Source organism: Cydia fagiglandana, chromosome 9, assembly GCF_963556715.1.
Source record: "Cydia fagiglandana chromosome 9, ilCydFagi1.1, whole genome shotgun sequence".
In the NCBI taxonomy this organism is placed as follows: domain Eukaryota; kingdom Metazoa; phylum Arthropoda; class Insecta; order Lepidoptera; family Tortricidae; genus Cydia; species Cydia fagiglandana.
The window spans coordinates 274,232-290,810 of NC_085940.1; the positions used below are offsets into that span (position 1 = coordinate 274,232).

Below are 16,579 nucleotides of genomic sequence, written 5' to 3' on the forward strand. Positions count from 1 at the left end.
TGGTGCAAGTGGGCGTTAAACGGCTACCGGAGTTCCAAGTTACGTTTCTGCTTGTTAAAAATGAAAATTAGTATGGGTAGCACATCGTAACTGGTGAATTTCCAATGTAACTTGGAGCTCGGGTAGCCGTTTAAGAAGTGTAACACTCTTAAGGTAGATGTCGCTAGGGTCCCCTTGACCCGTAATATGGTGGAAAGATTTGCTGGCTATGGATGAGGTCTTGGTGGCTCAGATGGCAGATCGCTGGAGTATCGATCCAGAGGCCGTGAGTTCAAGTCTCACACAAGACAGTAATTTTAAATCCACCCTGTATATTCATCTTTCATAATATACGCAAAGAATACTTACCAAAGAGATGCCTTGTGTCTTAAGCCCCCAATAAAAGGTCGTGTTTAGCGTCTTGTGTTCGAAGCGGTATTAACATTATACCAGGTTAATTTTGTTTTAATTTAGAAGGTTGTAAATTGTAAACTTATTGTAAACTCACTTTTAAACTTAGATTTTTGTAATGTAAATTCACCCACAACCTTTTTAGATACTTCTGCGTCAAGGGCACTTGCACCCACAGTAGGTTAAGTTTTTAAATGCATGAGAAGATACCTAGCATCTCATTAATATAACATATACTTTTAATCTATTTTTTTTATCTATTACTTGTACTAGACGATAGGTTCTAGGTTCGCTTACGAGTAGACTACAGCATGTGAATTTTCGTTAGTGTAACTTGTTATTTATGGAAAAAACAAGATCAATATATAAAAATCCTCAGTACCAGTCCGCAGTAGGCTCAACTGAACCCGGTTCCCCATACAAACATAGTTTGGTTCTCTTTTTAAACGGTCTAGGTCGGAATATACTTCTAGCTAGAAATTATAAGAGAAAAAATAGAACGAGCATAAAGTTTTTCATAAAAGACCTTAAACTCAAAAAATTGCTCTGTTTTTAGTGTTCCGTACAAAACTTTGTTTACGGAACACTTATGGGATCACTTCGGTCTTGCAAATCAGTTAAATACGTTTTTCTCAGAGACCGTTTGACATAGATACCTAAAATTTGGAACAGTTATAGCAATTACCACCACTCATATTGTATATAAGTCAAAATTGCTTATTTCTTATTAAAGGGGGAAATTTAGGGGGTTGAGAGGGGTAGGCTGAAACTTTTTTCATTTGTAAGAATCGTGTGGGGTACCATTAGAAAGTTTGCAAAAAATTGAGTCGATGGACTGATTTTGACTTCATTTTAGACTGCAATAGTTTCGTCAAAAAATGCATTTAAAGTTGCAAGTTTTCATACAAAAATTTTCACCTCTGTCCTGGCGATTTTCGCGAAAACTATAGCTAGCAGGCAGCTGACCAGTCAATACCCAACTTAAAGAAGCATGGAGACGGCGGGAAAATTATCAGCTTAACTTTATCTTTATTAGTTTTTCAACTGCAGCTTGACCTTTGGTTGCTTAGGGCTAGCTAACTGATGCTTACACTGGTCAATTCATATTTAGCGAGAAACATCCTTAGTTAAAACTTTGACATTGAAATTTATGACTTATGTCTTTGACACAAAGTTTAATCCTGCTTGCTTATTTTTGTGGATTATTTAATTTTATCTCAATAGCCTACTATAAGTATGAGAGACATCTACAAAATACGACCTTATTATATTGCAAATAAGTTTCAATTTCGAACGGGCTTTCCAACCAATGGACTAGGCATTTCAAAAATCTGAAAAATTCAAATTAAGAATTCCGTTCTTGACTGTCGTTGTGTTTTTTTTTCCACAATAGGACACATAGAGTTAGTAAGGCGTATAGAGATAATAAAGTCATTTAATATTTATGAACAGCTTTGGCCTCATGTATAGATTTTATTGAGAGTATCTGATTCGTCGAAACAATATACACAATATTCCTTTTCATTAAGTACCATTACATTTCTGTATTAATTGTATAATTATAATATCTATTAATTAATATATTCAGTACTTATGTATATTTTTGAACGGATCGGTGAGCAACAAGATTCAGGGCTATAACCGCGAAAATAGAAGTTCGCAAATTGCGAGCATTTTTCTCTGTCACTCTAATTACGCCTTCATTGGAGTAAAAGAGAAAGATCCCCGCAAATTGCGAATTTCGGTTTTCGCGGTAGCCCCTCAGTCCTGTTACGAGAAAATAATTTTGGAAGACATTAATAGTATATGACAGTTAAATATCACAATTTTTAGAAACAAAGGTAAAATTGACGAAATATTTAAAGTAAGCCGATCTTGTTTTTTAGCAGTTCTAAATAATATTAAAGTCTATATATATGGCATAAAAAAATAATGAGTTCTAAATTCAAATTGAAGGAGTATACATTTAAGGTAATGAGTTCTAAATTCAAATTGAAGGAGTATACATGTAAGGTATTATAGGCCAAGCGCGCACCACGATTTTAATTTTTGCGACACGATTTTAGAATCGCGCTGTAATATATCGCAGAAAATTCACTGCGCGCACTGTATGACTTTGAGCATTTATAACACAAAGGTGATCCCCTTCTATTTCCATAATTAAATGGCCAACATCTAGCGTCTCATTTTGAGACTCCATTGGAGATGCAGGTGCCGAGATGTTGGGGTTTGGAGAGCGAAATGCCGACTGAGGTCCGGCCGGGGTGCGATTTTATTATCATAGTGCGCGCAGGGCCATACAACTCCGCATGCTGCAATTCACTTTGCGACAATCGCGTCGCGAACAATCGCGGAAAAATGTGACAAATCACAATTTTAAAATCGCAGCGATTTTTTTGTCGCATATGCGCGCACTAACATATAAACACATACGTTGCATTTCTGCGACAAAATTATCGCAGGACAAAAAATCGTGATGCGCGCTTACTCTAAATTATTATAATACATCAAGCATTCGCGAGATGCTCGACTTCGGTATACAAACACAAAGCAATAGTACCTACAAGAATCTAACTAAATGCAAAGGCCGAAGGAGCGATTCGAAGATCCGAAGCGTCCGACAGACGCACGCCTCCCGTAACTTTTCCAAGTATTTTTAAGTACAAGTGTCTAAGTCGCAAGATCCAAAGGCTGAAGTCGCATTGGGCCGAAAGCCCGAAGCATCCAGGAGGTCAGTTCTAAACACAGGTAATTAATACAAGTGTCTAAATGCGAAGGCCGGAGGCCCGAAGCCTGCAAGATGTCAGTGGTTAAACACAGAACTGACGCGCGGCTACGCGGAGCTCGGGCTTCGGCCTTCGCATTTAGATACTTATACTATTGTTCTGTGTTTAAGTACTAACATCCTGGACGCTTCGGGCCTTCGGCCCTACGCGGAGCTCGGCCTTCGGCTTTCGCATTTAGACACTTGTACTATTGCTCTGTGCTAAAGCGATGACATTTTGCTAAAGCTCGGCCTTCGGCCTTCGCACTTAGACACTTTGTACTATTATTCTGTGTGTGTAGTTGAATACGGTATCCTAAAAACAGGCAAACAACCTCTGTAAAATGTAACGATGCGAGCGGTACGGCTACCATCAGTTTGGCATTGACGTAAACGCTACCGTGGGCGTGAACGTAATTTACTTTCTATGCATCTCGCTCGTACTGACATATTAGTGCGAAAGAGATACCCCTATAGGAAGTAAATTACGTTCACGATATCGTTTATGTCAATGCCAAACTGATGGTAGCCGTACGGAACACTAAATGCCTCGAGCTATCTCGGGCTTGGCCAAATTATTTTTAATTATAATTTCAAGCAACAGAAGCTAATTTACGACCTAGATGTGGCAGATCCCATTGTGTTTACAAAGTTGCCGTTTTCAAATGAGGACCAAACTACGTTTGTATGGGGGACCTGGTTCAGTCGAGCATACACTCTAGTACCAGTACTAGGCTCACGCGCTGTAGTCTCCCTGTATACAAACCCATTATTGATATGAATAGCCCAATTTTTTGTTCTTGAGTGTTATGTTACGTACATTGTACATATGTTTGTAGTGTTTCGTCTTAATTAGAAGAGATTAATAATTGAGGCCAAATTATTATTATCATGATTATGCGTATATACATACATGTAATACGTTTAAATATCAAACCCAAATTTTTGTAATGCCACGAGAGTAAAATACATATTTTTTTAAATTCTCATTATTTTGTTGTTTATTTTCTCCTTCACCCTGTTATTTCAGATGTGATAGACCTTGTCATATGTCGTTGTGTAGGTATATGCAACTGTGCATAATTTTATGAAACGAGCCGAAGGCCGAATGCCTATTTTAATGTAATATTGTTATTGTGTGCCAATTTACTCTGTATACTTTTATAAATCTAACTGAGTGGCTTTTGTTATTTTTTTGGTATATTGTACATTGTGGTGAATTGGATTAAGTAGCTTTTTTATTCGCTTTATACCATTTTAAGTTTTTACATTTTAATGATAAGTTTTGTTTCTATTTATGCAATTGCTTCATAATTGTTGGTTTTAAAACGATTGTGATCATAATTATTTTATGCCAATATTAATTTAGTAAGAAATATTAAATTATATTAGTATTATATACAAATTAAAATGCATTACAGATCCAATAACCGTCCCATTACATGACCCCATGCCATAAAACCACTATATATTATAATTTATATATTATGGCATGGAGTCATGTAACGGTTATTGGATCTGTAATGCATTCTAATTTGTATATTGTACTAATATAATTTAGTATTTCTTACTAAATTAATATTGGCATAATATACGAAATATAGTAGTTTGATGTAACAAAATCATGTTTCGTAATTTGTACGCAAGTAAACTATTAAAATCCACAAAAGCCGTTTAGTAGAATTTATTAGAGATATTTTGTAAATTGCACCTAAGTAAAGTAGTAAAAATTACAAAGTTAGTTTAGTAAATCGTACAAAATCAGTTGCAGTAAACTATGCGAAAGCGCTTTAGTAGAATTTACTCAGATAAACCAGGTAAAATATACAAAGGTAAGTAGTATATTTTACTAAAGTTGTTTAGTAGAATTAACCTAAGTAAGTTTCGTAAACTATGCATTCCTTAATTTAGTGATATATACGAAACTTCAGTGCGTCATACATACGAAAGAAACTTAGTAATTATTACAAAAGTATATTACTTGATTCCACTAAAGAAGTTTAGTGATATCTACGAAACTTCAGTGCGTCATACATACGAAAGAAACTTAGTAATTATTACAAAAGTATATTACTTGATTCCACTAAATAAGTTTAGTGATATCTACGAAACTTCAGTGCGTCATACATACGAAAGAAACTTAGTAATTATTACAAAAGTATATTACTTGATTCCACGAAAGAAGTTTAGTGATATCTACGAAACTTTAGTGCGTCATACATACGAAAGAAACTTAGTAATTATTACAAAAGTATATTACTTGATTCCACTAAAGAAGTTTAGTGATATCTACGAAACTTCAGTGCGTCATACATACGAAAGAAACTTAGTAATTATTAGAAAAGTATATTACTTGATTCCACTAAAGAAGTTTAGTGATATCTACGAAACTTCAGTGCGTCATACATACGAAAGAAACTTAGTAATTATTACAATAGTATATTACTTGATTCCACTAAAGAAGTTTAGTGATATCTACGAAAGTTCAGTGCGTCATACATAATAAAGAAATTTAGTAACTATTACATAAGTGTATTACTTAATTCCACTAAAGCAGTTTAGTGATATCTATCAAAGTTTAGTGGTCATACATACTACAGAAATTAGTAATAATTACGAAAGCAAATTAATTGATTCCACGCAAGACGTTTAGTGGTATCTATCAAAGTTATGTACGTCATACATATTAAAGAAATGTATTAATTATTACGAAAGTAAATTCGTACACGCTACGACAGTAATTTAGTGAAGCGTACAAAAACTTTTGGAGAATTACGAAATCAATTTCGTTAAAAGTACAATAGTAAGTCCGTAAAATTTACGAAATATATTTTGTCAAACGTACTAAATTACTAAACTAGTTTTGTAAAAAGTTCTTTACTAAAGTAGTTTCGTAAAAAGTTCTTTACTAAAGTAGTTTTGTTAATTCAATTTACTAAAGTAGTTTTGTAAAAAGTCAACCAAAGTAGGTTTGGTAAATTCAACAATATTTGTGTGTAGGTCCCAATTCAACCCATAAATTTCGTAAAAATTTCGTAAAATCAACGAAACTATTTTTTCAGTGTGATCATAAAATTGCCTCTCGTCGCTCGGTCCTGTAATCAGTTCACGCTCAGCCGTCAATTTCCTAATTCCCGGCATCTATATTAATGTATTACCTGTTACCAGGAGAACATAATGATGTTCTTTCTCGGCGGATGGCTACTCTTATTGCTGAACAACTGTGGCATGGACAAGAGGATTGCCTGCCTCATTCTGTGTTCAGGAGACAAGAAGGCGTATACGCCGCTAAAGTAAGTTACATACTTCAACACATGGCGGTCAATATGAACTTTCTCGGCGGATGCCTGTGCTAAACAAATGCGGCATAGACGAAATCGTTAAATAGAGGTGCATGTTTACACCACAGGCACCACGATAACGGTAATCGTTCTATCGTGGCTTGTGTATTTGAACGGAGATGTTGACATATACGATTAGGTACTTATTTAAGTACTATCGTTACGACATAGTAGGAACTTAGCTCTCGTAACTATTAGTGCCAAAGATTATTACTTACAAGTTTATTTTCAGGTTGCTCTTAAAGTGCTGTATGGCTGCTTTCTGCATTTCGGCGATTGCTGAAAGGGATTTAACAACACAAGCAATAATGAAGTATGTTATAGAGGCGCTAGAACCTCTTAAGGTAGGTAGCAGTTTAATAAATACGTGCGTAATTTGGTGTGTTACTGCCCACCAGTGGGATTTGCTAGCTGAAGTATTTTACAAAAAGCGCCAGCATAGCTTTAATTACCCGACAGTCATTGAGTCATTTTACGGTTTACACTCACTTGTTTTAGTCACTCACGCGACATGTTTCGGAGATGGTTCTGTTTGTGTGTCGCGCGAGTGACTAAAAACAAGTGAGTCAAAACCGTAAAATAACTCATGTCTCACAACTGTTCAAATTCGATTACCCGACAGTCCTACGAACAAAACTATTTTTTTTTGTTAGCCTGGTTAAATGTCCCACTGCTGGGCAAAGGCCTCCCCTCGCTTCCTCCACTCAACCCTGTCTTTTGAAATTTCCCGCCAATCCGGGCAAAATACGTCCAAGTCGTCCCGCCATCTCCTTTGTGGTCTGCCTGAACAAAACTATAGAGAAGGGTAAAAACTAAGCTGGCGCATCTATACAAACTTTTGACAGCTGCCAATCCCATTTGGTCAACCACAACACGGCTAAAGGCTTCAACGACATACGCTTGCAATTTTAGATAATTGCTCGCTAAGTAGGCGCAACTTATTCAATAGATCGACCAAACGCTGCAATGTAAATGCAAATCGCATGCAATTATCGGTGACGTTTGGAGAGGCCATACGAACTGATTTACGAGTAAACTGGTTAAAGATTTTTTTTTTTGTAATAAGACCGCCTGTTGTTTAACCTCTTCTTCCTGTATTATTTGTATTGTTTTCTGTAATGAGGTGTGCAATAAAGAGTATTTGTATTGTATTGTATTGTAAGCTAGTGAGTTTTATACAAAGCGTATAATACGAAATACGATCTAAAAGAAGCAGTCATCGTTCGTAAACGATAAAACCGTGAAGTTCAGTCATTTATTTTTGAAGTGTTTTATTAATGCGATACTTAACTAAGTATAACAAATATGAAACTGTTGTTGTAGGCAGTGAAAAATGAAGCTAATTTCTTGGAGTTAAAGAACATTCTGTGCAACGCTATAGCTGTATCTTCGCTTCTCGGTAAGTTATTTGCCTACAGCGCAGCGACGGAATATAGGTTATACCGGGTGTGGCCTGTAACATGAACAAATAATTAAAACATAGATTGTACTCCTCAAACGGTGACACTTTTGTTCAACAAGTTTAAAAATTATGAAGTATTTAGACTCCCTATTTTTCATACAAAATAAATATTATTTTCAATGGACGGCATCGCCACGCCATATCATTGTGATTGACGTAAATTGATTAAACATAACAAAATTCGCAATACATTGCGTCTTAGAATAAACTTTAAAGTGTATTAAAAATCAAACCACAAGTTATTTTTAAAAGTTGCTGAACAAATGTTGGTCAGTATGAAGAGTACAGCCTACAGTTTAATTTTTTGCTCGTATTACAGACCACACCCGGTATGTTGTTTCATTATAATAAGTACATTAAATTTAAGGAAACTAAATGACATAGTGCATTTTCTAAGAACGATATTTTTCTGCTCTATGCACACGCACAGCCGAGGTTTGAATCCACGATTTTTGACCACCATACACACACACTCACATGTGAAAGTTTAATCAGTTTTTTTATTTATTTTAGGTAGTATGTGCTTCGTGCATGGATCTCTTACGACGTTACAGCTCAGGTCAATGTATGCCGAGTAAGTTATAATACTTATAATGTAAATATTATAGATATAGACATTTTTCATAATATTTTAACCTTTTAACCGCCAGCAATTTTTTATCGAGCGTGCTCATGTCGCCACCGACAGTAATTGTACCACGCAGAGTAAGGTTGGCATAGTTACGGGAGTTATAAATGTGCTGTAAAAACCAAATCAGATCTTTGTCTTATTTATCAGACTGTGGCGAAATGAGCTGGATATGTAATGTCTTATATATCAGACTCTGGCGGTTAAAGGGTTAAATGTTGCATGTCGAGCATTATTCAGTTCTTATATAATATTAAAATTTATTAAATATTAGGATTAAATATAATCTATGTATATTATAAAAATGTATTAACAATAGATTTAATAAGTGATAGACCGATCAACTCAAGTTCATACTATAGGTAAAAGTTAAGAAAAGGGCTAACGCTATACCGTAATTTTTACTCGTATATTGATATTTACACGTTTCAATCAAAGGCATACCTTGAAAAATTCGGATGGAAACTAGACCACGTTTACGAGGGCAGACGTATGTTAATTATGTTATGTATAAGGTATTAGGTACCTATAAATTTTGGGAATTGCCTGAAAAGGTTGGAGGAGTGCGTACACAACGAACGTCGACATTAAAAAAAACAATGAATTTTAGAAATCTGCATTCATTTTCTTTTCATGAATATTAAAAGTTCTGTTCTGTTTATACGTTTTACTTCTTTATTTATCTAAAATCAATAACGTGACGCAGTATCTGTATGACGTAACCACTTTTGTAACCTTCAGTCCCACAGTAAAGTGTATGACGTGGACACTCTTGTAACCTTCAGTCCCACAGTAAAGTGTATGACGTGGACACTCTTGTATCCTTCAGTCCCACAGTAAAGTGTATGACGTGGACACTCTTGTAACCTTCAGTCCCACAGTAAAGTGTATGACGTGGACACTCTTGTAACCTTCAGTCCCACAGTAAAGTGTATGACGTGGACACTCTTGTATCCTTCAGTCCCACAGTAAAGTGTATGACGTGGACACTCTTGTAACCTTCAGTCCCACAGTAAAGTGTATGACGTGGACACTCTTGTAACCTTCAGTCCCACAGTAAAGTGTATGACGTGGACACTCTTGTATCCTTCAGTCCCACAGTAAAGTGTATGACGTGGACACTCTTGTAACCTTCAGTCCCACAGTAAAGTGTATGACGTGGACACTCTTGTAACCTTCAGTCCCACAGTAAAGTGTATGACGTGGACACTCTTGTAACCTTCAGTCCCACAGTAAGTGTATGACGTGGACACTCTTGTATCCTTCAGTCCCTCAGTAAAGTGTATGACGTGGACACTCTGGTAACCTTCAGTCCCACAGTACAGTGTATGACGTGGACACTGTTGTAACTTTCAGACCCACAGTAAAGGACACGGAGTTCCCTGACGTGTTCAACTTCCTCAACTACAGCGCCTACGCCTTCCCCACCGTTATCGTTATGCTCATACTCAACACTATCTATGAGGCGGTTTTGGTCAAGGTGTAAGTACACTGAATTAAATGTCATATACTAAGAAAAAACCGGGCAAGTGCGAGTCGGACTCGCGCACGAAGGGCCATACCATAAAGCAAAAAAAAAAAACGGGAAAAAAAAATGCAAAAAGAAAACGGACACCCATCCAAGTACTGACCACGCCCGACGTTGCTTAACTTTGGTCAAAAATCACGTTTGCTGTATGGGAGCCCCACTTAAATCTTTATTTTATTCTGTTTTTAGTATTTGCTGTTATAGCGGCAACAGAAATACATCATCTGTGAAAATTTCAACTGTCTAGCTATCACGGTTCGTGAGATACAGCCTGGTGACAGACAGACGGACAGACGGACGGACGGACGGACGGACGGACGGACAGCGAAGTCTTAGTAATAGGGTCCCGTTTTACCCTTTGGGTACGGAACCCTAAAAAGTGACCAAGCCCTCCAGTGCCCCAGGCTGGAATTGAACCAGCGTCCTCTGCTATCGCGGCAGGTGCGTATGTGCCGCCAGGAGATTATTAGGACATCTCATAGTAAGAACTTATTCTTTACGAGATATCGAATATGATTAATGATCTTTAGTAGTTACGGTTTTCCCTTAAGCTTCGTATTCTTGTCTCGTATTCTATATTGCACACAGCTGTTACTTTGCTTGAAAGTAACGAGTAATTTTTTTGTTAGATTGGCGGCAAAGAAAACAATGAGTGCTTTAAGCACAGAAAAATTACAACAATCTTTCGCCAAAAATAAAAAGGATCTTGGACCTTGGACTAAACATGAAATGGTAATTCCTTAAACCTAATTTAAGATGTATCTATGTCGCAGTCGGATCGTATAATCCGCCGTATTACATTACGGCTAGCCGTTTCCAAAAACAGGGGCGTTTTGAAATGTGGCGGTTTAACGATTAGCCGTATTGAATGCGGCTGAATGAGAATCCGCCGGAATGTATTCGGCGCCATACGTTCTTCAACACGGCTAGCCGTAATGTAATACAGCGAGTCATTAGCCGCCGCTTTGACAGTTTTTAGTTCCGATTTTTAACACTCGTGGCGCTGCCTGACAAACGCTAGGGTGTCCATCAAATCTGGAGTTTGTCGGACTGTTTCTTTTCAAAAAAAAATTTCCTTCGCAACTTAACTAGACGTTCGCGGGGCTCCTATTTCTGAGCGGTTTGCCCTTCGGGCATCTGAAGCTACCTAACGAACCTAACCTACCTACCTATTGATTAAGTGAGACGTCCGTAAAAACATTACACTTTGGGGAAAAAAGCGTAGGTAGGTAATTAGGTTAGGTTCGTTAGGTAACTTCAGATGCCCGAAGGGCAAACCGCCCAGAAATAGGAGCCCCGCTTGCGGGGCTCCGTCTATTTAAGTTGTGAAGGAAATGTTTTGGAAAAGAAACACATGTAGTGCGGTGGGACCATGGTAGAAATAAATTAAATTGCAAACATTGTCAAACTCCGGTTACGTAGGCGACCGAAAGAACTGGTCACTCTACAATGTACGATGCGGCTAAACGTGGGCCGCCTTATTGAAGAACGTATCGCAGTGACAATCCGGCTAATCGTCGAACCGCCGCATTTCAAAACGCCCCTGTTTTTGAAAACGGCTAGCCGTAATGTAATACGGCGGATTATACGATCTGACTACGACATCTACACAACACCGCAGTTAACTTTAGTACAGTGCAGCAACACTGTGCAACAGTAAGCACCTTAGTAAAGGGGCCCACTGATTACCAGTCCACGGGACGATATCGGCCTGTCAGTTGCTACGGGTAGGCGGAGAGGAAATTAAACAAAGAGTTAAGAAAAGTAACTAATTTATTCTCCGCCGCAAGCACACGAATAGGTCGTAGGGTAGGGTTCTAGGCCGGTACTGATTTTGCTCCGAGGACAGTTCCACCACGCAAGTACTCCCCTGAAGCTGCCGGAGCCACTGCGGGTTTGGAGACGGAGACGGACGAGCTGAGGGACGTCAGCTGGGCCGCTCAGGAACTGCCGGCTGGTCTTCACGGCTACGGTTCTAGCCGTAACTAGGCCCCCTGGAATTTATTTCCATAGTGTGAAGAGAAGTTCTTTATATGTCTCCGCTGACTGTACCCGGCACGGCAAGAAGCAAAGCAGGAAGCAGTACTGCGTGATGATGATGGTGAAAGTTTGGTGATGTGCGGAATGGTACAGTCAGACGGAGTTTACACTTTGCACTGATGTTAAGTTTAAAAGAACAAGTTATAAAACAAAACTGAGTATAGGATCTAACGGTCAAATTTTGAATTTAAAAATTACTGGAAATTAAATTATCTCATAGACTTTAAATAAACACAATTTAGCAATTAAAACGAGATGAAATAAGAGTGGAATGATTGCAAGAGTACCTAAATTAAGTGGCAAGCAAAATCACACAAAGAAATAGCATAGCGAAATAGCCGTTAGAAATAACATTCAAATCTACCTGCTTAGAATAAGCGTAAGAAATGTTCAACACTTACCCAAAGGGGATTTATTACACTGAATTTAGTGAATTAGTACTGAACGAGTACAAGAAAAAGAAAAAATCTAAAATTCGATTTTAAAACTCGCCGGCTACGTCTAGAGTCGCTTGCGCGGAGACAAAGCGAACGTGCGCCGGCTTCGAAAGCTAGATCTGTCTCACCGGCAGCGCTGGCGAGTGGGCCGACGCGGGAGCAGGCCGCGAAGCCAAAATGCCAATCGCTTACGCTCCGTAGCGATCGAAACGCAACTGTCACTGTCGCACTAATATGGAAGAGTGATAGAGAGACACAAAGCGTTTCGTTGTCGAAGCGATAGCGATTGTAACCTTGGCTAGGCCGGCAGGGCGCGGGGCGGGGAACGCCAACAGCCGGTTACTTCGAAACAAAGGAATGTTGCGCGAAGTACAGTGCGTCGCAGAAAAGAGGACACAAGTTAATGTATTTTAATTTTAGTGTATTTTAGGTAAGTGTTTTATTATTATTAAGGTATTTATGTTTTTATTAGGATATTAGTTATCTAATGATTTAATTTAACTATTGTAAATGTAACCAAGGTTATGTAACGTTTTTACGTTACACAGTTAAACGCAAAATTTGACAACTTCGAACAACTGACAGACTGTATCGTCCGGCGAACTGGTAATCTGTGGGCCCCTTAAGAGTAAGTTATAATATGTACGAGTATGTTACAGCTTTGGGTCGATACACACTTATTTATAGTCTTTTTCAAACTTCAATGAGACTTACACTACACCTTTTAAAACAAGTCCCCCGCCACTCCTGTCTTTGTGTTTGTTTGCATGTTCGCGATAAACTCAATAACTACTGAACGTATTTTCATACAGTTTCCTTATGACGGATTTTCATACAGTTACCTAATCATTTGTTAACTCGTGCGAAGCCGGGGCGGGTGGCTAGTATGAAATATATTAAAAAGGGGTTACTCAGGGACACGGGAGGCAAGACTGCGTCAGTCAGCCCACTTGTGTGGCTCGTGTTAGAAATCCTCATTGAGCGTAACATAGCGGGCAATTTTACTCTTAAAATAAAAATCGTGAGTGATTCGATTTAGCTATTTACGCTCACGCTTTATACAGACTAACACTTTTGGCGGTGTGAATACATACATACATATCCCTATAAGCTCTATACTTGACGTAGCACTTGGCACGAAAACTTATTAAGTAAGCGTGATTCGACACTAATACATTTTGGTGTATTTTGATTGCAGGTTTCCACGTTTTTCCTTGTTGTTATCATGGCATGTTTCTTCACCCGCTGGTCCCCTTGGCTCAACATGGGCTGGGCCACCTTCCGCCAGTACGGCGGCGAGGCCCCAGATCTGTGCGCGTAAGCATCTCACCTCACTCACCTACGATCCGCCATGGTTAAAAAAGTTTTAACCAGATGAGGCTTGGCTGTAATAAGTGGCCTTATTAAAAAATTGGTCTAGTCAGTGGTTGCCTAGATTGACTGCTTTTCATCTAAAATCTAGGCAACGATGGAGTGAACCTCTTACAGTTATCAATAATATTAAAGTTTCATTTGATACGATTAATAACAAAAAATATCTAACCGAACAACCGTCCCCACCCTAAAATTATTCAATGTTAGTATGTATGTCTCACAACGGTTTAAATTCTAGAAAAAACATTTTTCCGTCCGCAATTTCACTAGGCAACCTAGTTGCAATGTGTCAATGTGAATATCTATAATTTATTTCTTATCACAAATACCTAAATAACTGATGAGAGAGAATATTCCTTATAACGTTTCATAGTCCATAAATATTTTTTTTTTTGTTATTTTTTCTTTACTTGCCCTTGCATTGGCTTATCAGGCCACTTTTAACCAAATTATTTATTCCAGAGTAAAGGATGCCACTACAGCAGCTATATTCGTTGTCCTTTTACATTTCCTGCCAAAATCGCTTAATTTCTTGAAAATATGGACGGTCAAAAGTAAGTATTATAATTTATATTATAACAATACTGGTAAGAGCGTTTACACATTGTCTAATCCGATATATTCACTTCGATTGTGAGTGTATCACAAATATTCCAGACTCAGATATTTACCGGTAAAGTTCAGTATTAACTTGTCATTTAAAACTTTTATACATTTCACAAATGTCTGGGACCTGATTATTTTGTGTGGTTGGGGGTCGAACCCCTTCCCTCTCCTTCGCCTTTTGCGGGAGCTGGTTAGCACGTGGACATCTCTCGCTTGCCTAGGCGCTACTAAAGCCCACTTGTACAGTCATCAGCAATAGTATCTTACACAACTAGGGCCGCAAAAATATATGACGCGCTCTTATTGCGCTCCAAATAAGAACGTGTCACATATTTTTGCGGCCCTAGTTGTGTAAGTTACTATTGCTGATGACTGTACAACTTGTACAACATTAGCGGTTCATTTAGGAACGCCTATAATCTATCTTTAGTTATAATATTGGATGGGATAGAATTAATATCCGTATCGTTTTTCAGGGCACGGAGATTTGCCGCCGATGAAAGTTGAATCTGGAATATTGTTCTGGAAGTTTGTGGATAAGAATACCGATTATTCCCTGTTCTTAGTTTTCGGTGTGTTTTATGATTAATGTAATATAATCTTTTTGTAATACCAGATCGCGAAATACCTAGGCATATCGTGAAAAGTGTAATCGTTCCCTGAGTCGACGAGCCCCGCTACCCGGGGCTCCCTATTTCCGGGCAGTGTACAGTGCACACACACACCCACACACACATGACTTGTCAAAGGTTTAAATTAGCTCACTTGCGCTCGAGACCTAGGCGTATCAGTGACGTTTTTGTTTAAGTTGACATAAAGCGTTCAAAAGGTTAAAAAGAAAAACAAATTCAACTCTTATTTGCATCACTAATAGATTCAAATTCCTCTGCATTTTTTTTAATTAAGTAAGATGTGTTTTACAGGCGCCGGCTCGACAATTTATAAAGGCATCTTCAAGACGCACCTCGAGGAAGGCCTGCCCAACAGCGGCGGCAACGACATCACCGGCATGGCCTGGTACGGGGGCATCTTCATCGTGGTGCTCGTGTCGGTGGTCCTCGGGAGCGTCATGACGGGCATGGCGGCGCAGGCTTGCCTCATGCCTCTCATGTTGGCTATGGTAGGTGACGCCATCACACATGCCCTGGTGCGGGGGCATCTTCATAATTCCCTTTGAGCATTTCTGCTTTAATTTACTAGTGGAAACTGTGTTTTATTATTATTAATTCATATTGTGTATGCAGTTTGTTTCACAATGAAAAAAAATGAACCTAAGGATAATTTCATAGTTCTGAGATGTGCTTAGTGCAACTGGCCTTTTGGCTTTCTTCCACCACGCCTTAGGGCCGGTACAGACGGACTGCTACCCGACTGCACGTCAACTGCAACGTTGGCATGCAGTTCCCATACAAGTTGCAGTCGGGTTGCAGTTCGCCTGTACCGGCCCTTAGCCACCAAATAGTTGCAAAGCAAAGCAAAAGCAAAAGGCACAGCCAAATAGTTGTAACTTAGATGATATTATTGCAAAAATTACAGGGTAGCATCCAACCCGAAAAATCCTTAGAAATAAATACCTTGCCGGTTGATTTTTAGTTTTGTAAATACATTCAATGTAATCGATTCTGCCATGTGCAGTATTGATGTAATGCTATGTAACAGGCAATGACGGGGCAGGGCAAGTGGCCCGGCCGGCGGAACCTCGTGGCGCTCGGCGTGGGGCTGGGCACGGGCCTGGGCTTCTGCCTGCCCTTCGAGCACACGCCCAGCGCCTTCGTCAGCAAGACGGCTAAGGTCCAGCTTAAGAAGCAGGTGACTCCACCAAAAATATTCAAAAGTCAATCTACAATAATACATACAATCACAAATCTTAACCTTTATCCTGTAGCCCTGAAGGCCTAGGACACACAGGAGCGACGCGACAGTGTCTCGCCTGCGAGATAGATTGCCCGTCTGTAACGCTACGTCTTACGTAGGCGAACAACGCGCGAACGCGGCGCGGCGCGGCGCGG

General features: G+C 38.8%; 1 protein-coding gene across 1 annotated transcript in view; it reads left to right on the plus strand.

Moving 5' to 3' along the window:
- Nucleotides 1–16,579, plus strand: part of LOC134667696 (protein I'm not dead yet-like) — a 44,830-nt gene that overhangs the window by 26,318 nt on the left and 1,933 nt on the right. The window contains exons 3-13 of the mRNA XM_063525119.1: nucleotides 6,323–6,447; nucleotides 6,728–6,839; nucleotides 7,819–7,894; nucleotides 8,471–8,531; nucleotides 9,942–10,067; nucleotides 10,743–10,845; nucleotides 13,789–13,907; nucleotides 14,427–14,518; nucleotides 15,047–15,142; nucleotides 15,494–15,690; nucleotides 16,230–16,379. Of these exons, the coding sequence (XP_063381189.1) occupies nucleotides 6,323–6,447; nucleotides 6,728–6,839; nucleotides 7,819–7,894; nucleotides 8,471–8,531; nucleotides 9,942–10,067; nucleotides 10,743–10,845; nucleotides 13,789–13,907; nucleotides 14,427–14,518; nucleotides 15,047–15,142; nucleotides 15,494–15,690; nucleotides 16,230–16,379 (1,257 nt within the window). The remainder of the gene's footprint in view (nucleotides 1–6,322; nucleotides 6,448–6,727; nucleotides 6,840–7,818; nucleotides 7,895–8,470; nucleotides 8,532–9,941; nucleotides 10,068–10,742; nucleotides 10,846–13,788; nucleotides 13,908–14,426; nucleotides 14,519–15,046; nucleotides 15,143–15,493; nucleotides 15,691–16,229; nucleotides 16,380–16,579) is intronic.